At 47.9% G+C, this 13029-nt stretch overlaps 1 protein-coding gene across 6 annotated transcripts in view; it reads left to right on the top strand.

Annotated features, from left to right (window-relative positions):
• The window catches only part of LOC135921832 (phospholipid-transporting ATPase ABCA3-like), a 94835-nt gene that overhangs the window by 62437 nt on the left and 19369 nt on the right, over nucleotides 1-13029 (top strand). For 5 of the 6 annotated variants that reach the window (XR_010570641.1, XM_070526268.1, XM_065456180.1 and 2 more), the window contains exons 21-23: nucleotides 508-804; nucleotides 6276-6401; nucleotides 9539-9796. Coding sequence is in view for 5 of the 6 variants with exons in the window: in XM_070526268.1 (XP_070382369.1) it covers nucleotides 508-804; nucleotides 6276-6401; nucleotides 9539-9796 (681 nt within the window). In the remaining variant the exon portion in view is untranslated. The remainder of the gene's footprint in view (nucleotides 1-507; nucleotides 805-6275; nucleotides 6402-9538; nucleotides 9797-13029) is intronic. The other variant, XM_065456182.1, reaches the window with a different exon arrangement.

The following is a 13029-nucleotide window of genomic DNA, read 5'->3' as shown; positions in this document are numbered from 1 at the left end:
ATTGTGGCTCGTTCACTTTCAGGGGATGTCGTTTGAACTTACGCGCTCATCGGACAAGCCAGTGAGGCGCTGCGATTGCGTGATCTAATTGTGGAATCACGCCGGCCAGTACATCTCGGGCGAAATAAAAAAAGCACCCCTGAAAGTGACCGACTTGAGAATACTACTCCTACACAATGTGAAAAACGCGGATCCTCGCTGTCATTTCTATATTTAATAACGAAGTTGGTAATGCGATTACATGCTTTCAAAAAAAATGTTATATCCCTATTTTCATAATTAAAGAAAATAAATATATGGCTCATATTTGGAGGAAATGCGGGAAGCGTTAAGGGAGATAGGCAGGCAAACTCTGAAGCGTCTGTTAATTGCGGGTTAAATATAAAAAAAATTTTAACCCAGGCTTTCGGCCAGTTAGAAGACATTGCGTGAAACGCTCACAACGTTTCCGCCTCTTCCCTGGGAGGACGAGCTAGGCCTTGCTGTATAAGTGTGCGCGCCTCGCAGGTCGTGACACCCTGGGCTACGAGACGCAGCTGTTTCCGACGCGGAACTTAATGACGCGCGTGTTCTACGCGTTCTTCGTGTCGCTGGCGATGAGCTTCTACGCGGGCAGCCACGTGTTTGCGCCGATGGTCGAGTCGGGCTGCGGCTTCCAGCACATGCAGCTCATGACCGGCATGTCGGGCATGATGTACTGGATGGGACACTTCGTCTTTGACATGTTCATGGCGCTCTGGAACAGCATCACGCTTGCCTTCATCATATTTATCGGCCACCCGGAAATCGCCCATCCGTACCACCGTAAGTTGCGCGAGTTGTGGACCGTATCCTACTAAGTAGCCACGAATTTGGAAGCTGTACCGGTTACCGAATGCACGTTAAGAGCTAAGAGCTAAGTAATCGTTGCGTGGCAATATGACGCGTGGTGAAAATCTCCGGAAGGGGTATAGGAAAGTTATTTCCTGGTACACGTCTTATTTCGCGGGCCCGTATATTGTAAACGAACGTTCGTCCACAGTGTGTGCAGCTTTGTTCGTAACAATTCACTAAAGTTCGCGTATAGTGCACGGCCTGCTTGCAGGCTAGTCGCTCTTGGGACGCTAATTTACCATTAGCAATGAAATGCCTACTACGTTTAGACAAGAAGTTTTATAGGATGCGCAGAATGCGAGTCTAGTTTGACGTTCTCATCACGAGACAAATTGCTATATATCTTGTGGAGACGCTGGATTCGCTTTGCGCCCCTTTATGTTGTTTTCCCCCACATGGCTATCGCGTCTCACGTGATCCGGCTCGCCCGCGTGGCTAAGCGCCGGTGGCAGTCGGTGTAGTTGCAGAATAGCACGAGAGATGGCGCTAGTGTTGCGCCGCTAACGCCATCTAGCGGCGGGTTTACTCGGGCGCAAAAGGGAGTGTAAGCCTGTTCCTCTTAGGCTTAGGACCGGCAGATTGCGTGGACGTCTCGCACGCCCACCGGCACCCTTCGCGGGACCGTCCTGCGAAAGGCTCCGCGGAGCGGGGCACCCGATGGACGAGCGTCCCCACAATCTCAATTGCAAAACTACCATTGTAACGAAAAGAGATTACTGGTCATACTTTGAAAAAGCGTTGTCATCGTCGCGTGAGCAGTTTCTGTTCCTGAGACAAACCTATGCGGCGTTGTACACTATCGCATTGTAAGCAAACAAATTTGGTAACAGCGACCCCAACTCCTGTCACAGGACAGACATCTCGGTGCAAAGCGAATACTTCTGGCAAGAGAACGGTACTTGCCCACCAGTTCGTTTTATATACACTAAATTACTGCGTAGAAGCAGAACGGAAGGCAGGTCACGAACGTCAGAGATATGAGCTATTTATGAGGCGAACTATAGTCGATGGCACCGCATTTCGATGGGGGCGAAATGCGAAAACACCCGTGTACTTAGATTTAGGTGCGTGTTAAAGAATCCCAGGTGGCCCAAATTTCCGGAGTCCCCCACTACGGCGTGCCTCATAATCAGAACGTGGGTTTAGTACGTAAAACTCCATGATTTATTTTTTAATAGTCGATGACAACCTAAGAATTACAAACAAGCTCCAACAATGAAAAACTCAGGGCTCCGGCACTTCCCCTCTGAAACAAAGCTGAGTCAGCTCGAGTCCACTGACAGCTGAACGACTTTGCTGTACTAATGTACATGCTGAGCTAACTGTAAAATAACACGTCGTGTTTTCAAGCGAAAGCTTTACTCCTGGCTCAGCACAGCAGTAATATCAGGATCTCCCAGACCATTTGCCCTATAAACGTTCAATTTTGATCCCGAAACGTGTGACACAAAGTATGGCCAGAGGAAATGTAGCCGTTTTAAGGATACAAAGGCGCCTGATGTCACTGAAATCAACGAACATCGGTTAGAATATGTTAAGAAAATTTTCGTATGCAGTTCTACTGGCTACTTCTGCAGGCTGCTTGGAAATTGAATGTTTTCGGCGATATCGTGGTCCGTAAACTTTTGTGGCCGGGTGTACGTTTTATTTGAGTTAAGCAGCGTACATAAAGCTTTTTTATTCTTCGATTATCGCCGTTTACAAGCTGCTGTGGCAGCGATTCTATTCGGACGACACAGTCGAGGGTAGTTGGTTCTAAATTTCACTGCCCAAATACGTCTGCCATTTATAGGACCTTTTCATCGGGCAAGGAGGATAGGACGCGCGGCGAGCCTTTCCTCCTCTCTGGCTTTGGTGATCCGGCGCGGCGCTGCTTGAAATTATTGCTGTCACTTGCTGCTGAACGATTTCGCAATGGGTTTCTTCGATTTTCGGAGTTCTGGCAGCCAGCTAGTTCCGGTTCTGACAGGAAGTCACGTGGGCTGGGATCCCAAGACAACCCGAACCTGCCCGATGTTTGCAAAATCTAACGCCGGTACAGCTGGCCAAATGTAAACATGCTACCAGCATGGCAGCGCCCGGCGAGGCCGGCGCGCGCTCGGCGTAGTCGGCCCATTTATGCGTCGCCAGCTTGAAAATATATAGTTGCATTCAGGGATACGATCACTCTCGCGCGACTCGGCACAGAACGCGCACTGGGTCAACCTCACCTTTCGCGGCGCATCACATGGCCTCCGATCGACGCGTCCGACGACAAGACGCGAAATCGCGCGTGATTGTATACTCGAAAGCGATAGATCGAGGATCCCTGCTCGCAGCGGTCACGTCGCCCACCGGCAACATAGATGAGTTGGCATCGTGTCATCACTTCGCAAGACATGAAAAAAAAAATGGCTGTGGCTTAGCTAAGGTTAAGCCCAGGATGCGAAGCATACTAGCCTTTATTTTAGTTGTTGAACCACTGTTTAGCCTGGTGAATTGCTGTTGCTTAGCTATATTTGGTTCGGCTAGACGAAGAAACAACTCATGCAGGCGAGCGCACGAGCTGAGACCCGGCTATGTAGCCACGCGGCCGCAAGCGAGCGCACGAGTTGAGCCTCCGCTTTTGCAGCTGTTATGACGTCATATGGTAGCTACGCGGCCGCGCGCGGCGCAGCAAGGAAGAGCGTGGTTGTGCGGCTAGTATGCTTCGCATAAAAGCAGGATACCGGGTACGTCTCATACGCATAAGATTTCGTGCCGATCTGCTTGGGCTATAGCTTCGATTTCAGCTAGAAAGTTTGTTGTGGCTGATGGTGCTTCTAATTTCGACCCTAAGGAGCTGGGGACGCGGCTGGCGCATGAAAATGCACGCCGCCTGTGACCAGCGAAACGTTTCACACGAAAAAACAACATTGGTCGCGATCATGAGAGCATTAAGCCAATGTGCGTGTGTCTGATGCACGTGTGCCTATTACTCAATCAGTGCATTCTTAGATCAACGGCCTGCAGTTCGAACACGTATCGGTTTCGAGCTGCCACCCAAGCATACGACGGAGAGACGGAGCGAGCACGGGCTAGCTGCAAAGCCTTCGCTAACTGCAGAAAAAGGAGATGTCTCCGCATACATACGCGAAATACGTGGAAAGGAACGCCACCAGAGAAAGACGAACCCAAAATGTACCGCAATGTGTGAATGAGCGTCTACAGCTTGCGTGGAACACGATGCAGATAACATGCACGTATGACAGCGCGGCCCGCTGATCACCGCCGCGAAGAAGCCTCCAGGAGACACACACACATGCACACACAAAAGCTTCAAACGCTTCACCACCGCTCGTATCACACCGCTTCGCAATGCGGAACGGAGCGTTAGCACCTAAAAAGATAACGCTAGAGCTAAGGAAATCTGAAGATGACCGTAGACAGTTGGCTGAGCGAGGTAAATTTAAGTCCCCAAGCGCCCGCGTTGCAATCGGTGAAGTCCCCGCAAAGATGGCGGCGAGCGCCCATCGCCTCTTTTCCTCGTCGGCTAGCCAGAGAACTTCCAGAGAGCAGCCAGACCAAAATCGTCCTGGCAGGTTCTGGCAGCCCGCGGGTAGCCAGAAGTGGAAAATCGAAGAAGCCCAATGTTTTAGATCGTACTCTGTGATATTTACGCCATGTCCGTTCATATAAGGTCGTCAGGGAAGCCTTTCGGTGCATCGGTAACTACAGCAGGCGGAAATATGTCTCGGGGACCCGAAAATGTGACGCGCTTTATCAGCCACGGTGTACGCACATTATCAGTCGTTTGGTGTGTATGTGTTGTGAACGGTTTTGCTTGTATCGGTTTTAATTCAACAAAGAAAGCCGGTGTCTCTGTATTACCAATATTAAATGATAAATCAGCTCACTGTCTGATCGCTTGGCGTAGGGAGTAAAACATAAAACATAAGAGCGCATGCTCGTGCACGGCCAACCGAAGGCAACCACGAAACATCTGAGTGGCAGGCGCTATCAAATATTTGTGATGCACCGGCATCGTTCTCACGAATTTCAAGTCTAGTAGGCTTGAAATTACTATATGTCTACGCTAGCCCTCCTGCAGGAGGTCGATGGCCCTGCTCAACACAGCGATCACTGCGGTTGGTGAACCAGCACGATACACATATAAGCTGTGCGCTTCGGAATTGCTTTTTTGGCCTGTATACAGCTGTAATATTTGGGACGGATCGCATAAAAATAATGCGATGACTATATTTTAGGGCAAGATTTCCGTAATACGTGTGAGTGCGTCGTAGAGAACGGAACGAACACAACCAAAAAAAATTTCGGTTATCATCCTCTTTGTCGAAAAAGCAAGAGAAAACGGGCTAACGCCGCAATACGACCTCGCATAGTCACGCCGCACAACGTTTATAGATAAATAATTGCTGATGTCGTATGCTTGGACATTGGCTTGGACCAGGCGGTATATAGAACAAAGATATCTGTAATCCCGCACTTACCACTGCTTACGACGCTCGCGCAGTTCGTAAACAGTCCCTTTGCTGGACAAGATTAATTCAGACGGTAAGGTATGGTGCTATTACTAGCCAAAACTATTTTACTCAGAGCGGAAAACTCATCCATCGAACCAAGTAGTCACTCAACGTAACCTGCAGCGAACAGCTTGAACGCTTGTCAAACATCACAGCTCCTATCATAGCAGAGCGGTACTCACGCTGTTACGATCGTCGCAAATGTTTCATGGCTCCTAAACCGCAGCTTAGGAATAAAGGATAATACTGCGATAAGGTCACATTAGTGAATGGAACATTCAGAAATACACAATCTCCGAGGCTGATTGTAGGCTCAAATATGCGCGCACACATCGCGCTGTGTGTTCCGTCCACCTCAACGCCAGCAGAAAGTCCGGCCGTGACGCCTTAAACCACTTCAACATGTCTCACAGAACCGTTTACCACGTAGAAGACGCACGTCATACTAAACGGACCGCACGACCGCTAAAACGGACCCCAGAACCTACCGTCGAGCGTATACCTGCCATGAAAAACACCGCTTTCACCCAAGCCAGTATGGCGCTGCTCATAGGCGGCGCCACTGGGTTCACAATATGGCGGCGCCCACGAAAAAAACGGTGCGTGGAAACGCCATCGCTGTGACTGTGACTGGTCACTCGACACCACGCGGGCCTTTCTTGGCACTCAAGAAACGAAAAGAAAATCCAAGATGGTTGCTGCCCCGACGTGTAGGTAAGTGGACTCCTGCCCCGTACGTGTGGCACGTGATCAACTCGCGACGCTTTGAATGTATGCGAAATAAGCGTGCAGCCTTACAGTCGCCTCGGTGATCGCTGTAACCGATGTAAGTTGTCCACGTTCTTGCGTAAACAGAAGAAATTACGCCCGCCATTTTTTCTATTGCTTTGCCTATCGCAGTTGCCATCCTGGCTCTGTTCGTCGCCAACGCATTCTCCAGCCTGCCCCTGGCGTACCTGTTCTCCAAGATGTTTTCCGAACCAGTTTGGGCCTTCACCTACATGGTGTTAGGCCTGTTCCTCGCAGGTGAGTACGCTCGCGTGAAGAGTTGCCGGTGCTAAACGCACCCTGCTCTGCACTATACTGGTCAACGGGAAATCGTATCTGCCGCCAAAACGACAACATGTAGACAACATTCAGTTGTCATATTTGACAGATACCTCGTTGTATCAGCTAAGCGTGATTGAAAAGCTTTCAGAAACGGGAAAAAAAGATAACGTGCTGCATGATAGCGACTAGAAATTTTGCAGGCGACATGATTTCAAGTTTCTCACCTCTGAAGACATGCGTATGATTGCGGCAGGTATTGGAACATACTAGGTGCAGGTTGTGCGAGATTATTAGCCCATTATTATGTGAACGTAACTTTTTCGCCGTAGAGTGAAATTTCACAGTATTTATAGTACGCATTCAAAACCTACGCTTGGATTCAAAGAACAGGACTTTAAATATAAATATTGAAGGCTTTAGAGAGGAGAAATGCTTCCGCATATTGCAAACAGGTTGAACTAGGTTGGAAGGGTCAGGAAATAATGGTTCGTTGAAGGTGCGACACAATCCTCGAACGTGTAATTGGTAACAGTAGAACACACTTCATGAAATTGGGATGAACTGCAAACGACGGTGGCTGGGTTTGTTGTTTACTGCAGAAACGGCGGTGAAAGCTTGCTTTCTGGAAATATCACAGATGTTACTTATGTCTACTACTGTTCAACCAGCATTCAGCTGCTTGTGTGTGGGGAGGGGGGTGGCCACCACGATTCCTTGTTGAGCGTTCTGGTAAATTTTACAGTGCAAACACAGGTGACCATTCTCACCTTACCATCTCATACGAAACTCTTTAGGGCTGTAGTAGCACATGGGCTATTTCCTTTGAGCCAACCAGAGCTTTCTTCGGAGAAGCCAGGCCGCGTCGAGACGTATTCCTGTGACGTATGTGGGAGTACTGAGTACAACGCAATATTTTTGAAAGTCCACCAATTTTTCTTAACGTAAAAATATCATTTGGCTCATTCCAAGCTCTTTACGGTAGGTTACTTCGTGGCATCATTTCCGGACCTATATAATGTAAAGAAAAGCTCAAGTGTCCGTTGTGACAACAGGCCCTTTGCTCTAACCAATAGGCTCGTTGTTGTTGTTTTCTTTTTTCTTTATTGATTCACCACGATCAGGCGCACGCAGACTTCTCTTGTGTTAGCGCCAACTAGCTATTTTAGATCACTGGCGGTTACGTTACGTTACGTTACGTTACGTCACGTTACGTCACGTGGCGCACGCGAAGACACTTGAGCGTGCACCAGTTTCCATTTCAGCACAGAAGACTAGGCTTACGAATATAGGGTACCTTCTTTTTTTAGCTGCACCGAAATTTTAAATTTGTCTGTGGAAGATAGCACAATTCCAACCCTCCAGCTAAATTACCCGATGAGGTGGCCATGTCTTCTACGCGAAATCAAGATGCTTGACTGAATAATTAACGGAATTGTTCCAATTAATTTCTTAATTAAGAACTTACGGCGCGTATTTCAACTTGAAGAAAAGAGCGCTACGAAGACGCGAACTAAGAGAGGAACATGTACGACGGACAAGGCGCTCGTCTTTTAGTCCTCATCTTCGTAGCGCTCTTTTCTTCAAGTATGCAAAACCAACTCGCCCACATCAAGCTTCTGCTGCTTCATATTTCAACATACGAATTGTAGGCTGTGAATCTACAAGGCGAATTTCCAAGTGTCGCGGAAACACGACACTTGGAGTGAATTCTGAGGATGGCACCGGCTTCGAGGTATGCGCCGTGACACTTGCGGTGAAAAGGCACTATTCGTCCACTTACCTTCTTAAAGAAAACTGTTTTACGCGTTGAAGCACAAAAGTAACTGGAACGCCAGTGCATTTCGTCAGACACTTTGAATATATGTTGAAACATATGTAGTTCTGAGACTTAGTTCCAACTGGGCATACCTTGCGAACTCACCGGATATAAATTGTAGATTTCAACATTCGCCGCAAAGTAATTAATTAAAAATGTAATTAGTGTAATTCTGTTAACTATCCAATTAAGTACGTTGACTTCTCGTATAAGTTATGGCCGCCCCTTCGAGTGATTTAGCTGGATGGTTGGAATTGTGCTGACATAGGCGAATAAGAAGAAAAATTGGTGCAGCCAAAGAGAACACCTGGTATATTTAGCTTTCTTTCGCGTTCCACATTGACAAATTGCTAATAATAGCGGCAGCGCGCCAAGTTCTCTCATTAACCTTCTCGCAGCGGCTAACGCTTCAACACGCTGCATGCCTTAGACGAATACTGCAGCACCTTCGAGACTGGCCCGCATTTGCCACTGCGTTCCGTGTAACTGAAAACACTATGTAGACGCCGTGCTACGTTGCACCGTCTTCGGGGTTGACCCAGGTAGTAACGGAAGTTGTAATGTTTGTTCAGCCTTAATGCAACAACAACAACAACAACAACAACAACAACAACAACAACAACAACAACAACAACAACAACAACAACAACAACAACAACAACAACAACAACAACAAGAAGAACAACAACAACAACAAGAAGAACAACAAGAAGAACAACAACAACAACAAGAAGAACAACAAGAAGAACAAGAAAAACAAGAACAAGAAAAACAACAAGAAGAACAAGAAAAACAAGAACAAGAAAAACAACAAGAACAAGAACAACAAGAACATGAACAAGAAGAACAAGAACAACAAGAACAAGAACAACGGCAACAGCAACAACAACAATGAAAGATAAGTTATCCAGCCATCGCTGTAATGATACCATCCTCCTTGTCTTGCTGCAGTCGTCATAGATATGCTCGCGCCGAGTTCACAATAACTCGCCCAGCACCAAGTTGGCTCATCCGGCAGCGCTTTAAAGAGTTCCAAGCGATACTACGCAGCCGGCTACCCGCAAAATGCTTAGCCCAACGTCGATTACCACAGTGCGTGAGATCTGTATGTATTTATTTTTCCGCCATTCGTGTGCTTGTTAATAAATGCCTAGAGTTGTGCTATTACCCTCTTCGCTTTGCGACGTTGCGTCCACGCTGACGACGCCACAGCCGAGGAAGGAGACGACCTCGGCGTCCGGCCACACTCGTCATACGGGAGGTCCCCGACCAAACCGACTTTGCTCGACGCACGCAGGTATAGTGGGCTCGCTGGGCGTGGAACTGCTGCAAGTGCTCGTGCAAGAGGACCCGTCGACGGCTGCCACCGTGGTGCTGTTCGTTTGGGGCTACGTGTGTCGCTGGTTCCCGACGTACACCCTCGTGCGGGGCATCTTCAAGGTCATCCTGCTGTCCAGGCTGAACGCCATTTGTCTCACCGGCGGTGAACTGCTCGCCGAGGCCTGCCGCGACGTACACTACTCGTCGGACACGAGGATATCCCGCTGCTGCGAAGGTAGCGAAAGACCGCTCAACTGTAGCGATTGCTACGAACGGGTGGATGTCTGATTTTCCATTAATTAATTAATTAATTAATTATTAATTAATTAATTAATTACTTCTCTCCACCTTGCGGGTTCCCGCAGAACTGTTACGTCAAACTCTTGCCTATGCTTCGACCGAGTGGTCGACAAATTTGACTTCGCCGTGCCGTCTGCTAGCCGCCTGGTTAGCTCGGATGGTAGAGCGACTGCCCCCGGAATGGCGGTGGTTCCGGGTTCGAGTCCCGTACCAGGACGAATTTTTCTTCAACTGCGAGGCTTTTCTTTCGAGGAACCCGTATGGGTTTCCTTTGTAGCAATTGCTATGAACGAGTGGATGTTTTTTTCCCCTTTATTAGCCATTCAACTAGTATGCCGTAATAGCAAGAGGCTTCGTGAGAAAAACGGTAGTTTATGTAATTTATGTGAGTTTTTCTAAACATAATCACGTGCTTGCGTAGTCGAATACTGGGGCCGTATAACGTAAAACTACTCCAATATGTTTTATTCCAATCTTCTGACGTCACATTTGCGTAACCGCCGACGCAAGCATCGGGCGGTCACCCGCAGGGTTCGTGAGAGAATGTTCCAAAAGCCAGGGGAACTCATGCTTCAAAGTGTTGTTTACACTGGCTTTACTCAACAACAAAGTATAACAAAAACATAGACGTTTCGCCACCTATGCGGGTGGCATCGTCAGTACACAATGGCAACAAATGAGGAATACATCCTATTTATCTATGAAAGTGCCGTAAACATCCGGCCACTCTTTTGCATAAGCGGAGTTACCCTGAGCACTTTGTCAATGATACGCAGCGCCGCATGCAAAAACCTCGTGAGAGCAAGGCCGAAAGGCCAGCTTCCTTTGTGTGCATTCCGTATGTCCGCGGTGTATCAGAAGCAGTGCGCAGGGCTTTACGGCCTTTAGGTGTTCGAACTGTGTTTAAACCCTCGTACACGTTGGCAAACGTGTTCCCGAAGCCAAAGGACCGCACACCTCCGGACGAACAAAGTGGTGTCGTCTACAAGGTCAACTGCTCGGACTGTGATGCCAGCTACATTGGCGAGACAGGGCGGCGACGTCGCACCCGTATCAAGGAACATCTAAGAGATGCTACGAAAGCCACCCATGCTACACGTGCCAAGACAGAATTGGTTGATCATTGTTTATCAAAGGGACACATGTTTGATTTTAACAATGTAACCACACTAGCACGGGAACACCGATGGGGCCCAAGAAAGTTCGTAGAATCATGGTTCATCCGTCGTAATCAATCTTCATGTAACTCTAACCGTGGCCCCCTGCCGGATGTTTACGGCACTTTCATAGATAAATAGGATGTATTCCTCATTTGTTGCCATTGTGTACTGACGATGCCACCCGCATAGGTGGCGAAACGTCTATGTTTTTGTTATACTTTGTTGTTGAGTAAAGCCAGTGTAAACAACACTTTGAAGCACCCGCAGGGTTGTCTGAACAAACTAATCAAGTGCTTCCCACGTTCATAGGAGGTCACTTTTGTTTGCTTGAAAAATGAATAACATTGCCTGCACTGAGTGGCTTGTCTTATCTAATTGTCTCAAAAGAGGGGAGAAGCATGCTCCAGTGGAGAGGGATCCGATGGGGGCCGAGCCACTGCATTGAATATCGATAACCGGATGAAGAGTGTGGTGCTGGCGTCTGCGATTGGTCCGCTTTCTCTTACTTAGCTTACGGTGGCTCGTCGACAATTGTGGCGGCATGCAACGGAAGCTTACGAATGACGCTAAAACGGATCCTCAGCAAGGAAGAGTTGGCAGAACGAGGTCGTAAACGTTCCGAAAGTTCTCATAAACGTTACACGGCCACGCAACAAGTTGTATTACACGCAAATAAACCCATGCTCTCCGGCAGGGGCGAGTAGCCAGTGCCGCAGCGATCGGCGGCAGCCATCTTTTATTCCTTTCGGAACGGGGCAGCCTGCGGCTATTCAGAAGAAAATTCAGTTTTGTTCGGCATATTAATGCATCTTTAACGCGCACGCCTCACTTTGACGCGGTGAGTTATTGCGGTTTTGTCACGTCGCGCGGGAGGCAGGGGAAGCGGGCACAGTCCGAAAACTCGACCAATAACCGAGGGCTAGTGGCAAAAAGGCGTCGAATCAGAAATAACTATTTTTGTTTTGTTCGATCAAATTATGCATAATCATCGTGTACACGTCATATCAGATGGGGAGCTAACGCACTTTTCGTGACGTCGCGTGACAGAAAGGTGTAGTGGGGGTGGTCCAAAAAAGTTTTTGACCAATCGCGGTGTGCTGATTGCAGAATTGGAATAGAAAAGTTTGGAATAGCTTTGCGTTATAGCGCCCCTGGCCTCCTTTAGTGCGTCAATCTATGTAATAGTTCTTTTTTTTTGTAATCTTCTAGGAAGCTTTCATGTATGCGCAACGGTGCTTGCAAATGCACGATTCAGATGCAAGCTCTGAAAGAAACACTAAAGGCGGTCGGGCCGGACGATTCATCCCGGACAAGTTAGGTGGTTTCACGCTGGCCGATTATGAAACCGCCCAATGAATGCAGACTGTGGTGTCTGCACCCGTCTATCGCCCATGCATTGATTTGACAGCATCGAGTTCTCGCGCCGCGCACTCTTAATCATTACGTTTGCTTGTCCTTCTTCTTCATGACGCTCTACTTCATCGTTTCGAAAACTAGTGTCGCGTGAGTCTCGTTCACGACCAGCTGCTTCGGCAGACAGTCAGACTTTAGATTCCCTCTTTCAATTCGTAAATGCTCCCGCTACGTGAGCAGACTGGCGTTGCGTTTTAAATTATTACTGGCACAACATTTTCCTGGTTTTCCTGCATTTTTTAGGTGGCTGTTGACCCTTCTGTTACAGTATGAAGTCGAAATTTCTTGAGAGAGCCGCAAACGATTACTACATCGCCTTTTACGCGATCTGTTGAAGATACACGCCAATAGTATACAGTGCTTACTGTATCTGCAGTGTTTACAGAATTGAATCTCGGTCGCCGGACGCTGAAAACATAAAAAGGGACGCATAGTTAAAGACGTATAAACGACTAAAACGGAGTGCTGGGCTAGATGGCACATGATTTAAGCTTAAAAGAAATGTCTCAACCATAACACGAACAAGAAGCACAGGACAAGCTGTTCTATATTTCTTCTACAGTGGACCGCTGTATGTGTTCAGTGTACAGTTACC

This window comes from Dermacentor albipictus, chromosome 9, assembly GCF_038994185.2.
Source record: "Dermacentor albipictus isolate Rhodes 1998 colony chromosome 9, USDA_Dalb.pri_finalv2, whole genome shotgun sequence".
NCBI classification, from domain to species: domain Eukaryota; kingdom Metazoa; phylum Arthropoda; class Arachnida; order Ixodida; family Ixodidae; genus Dermacentor; species Dermacentor albipictus.
The sequence above is the reverse complement of the archived record's forward strand: the minus strand, read 5'-3'. Positions and strand labels throughout refer to the sequence as shown.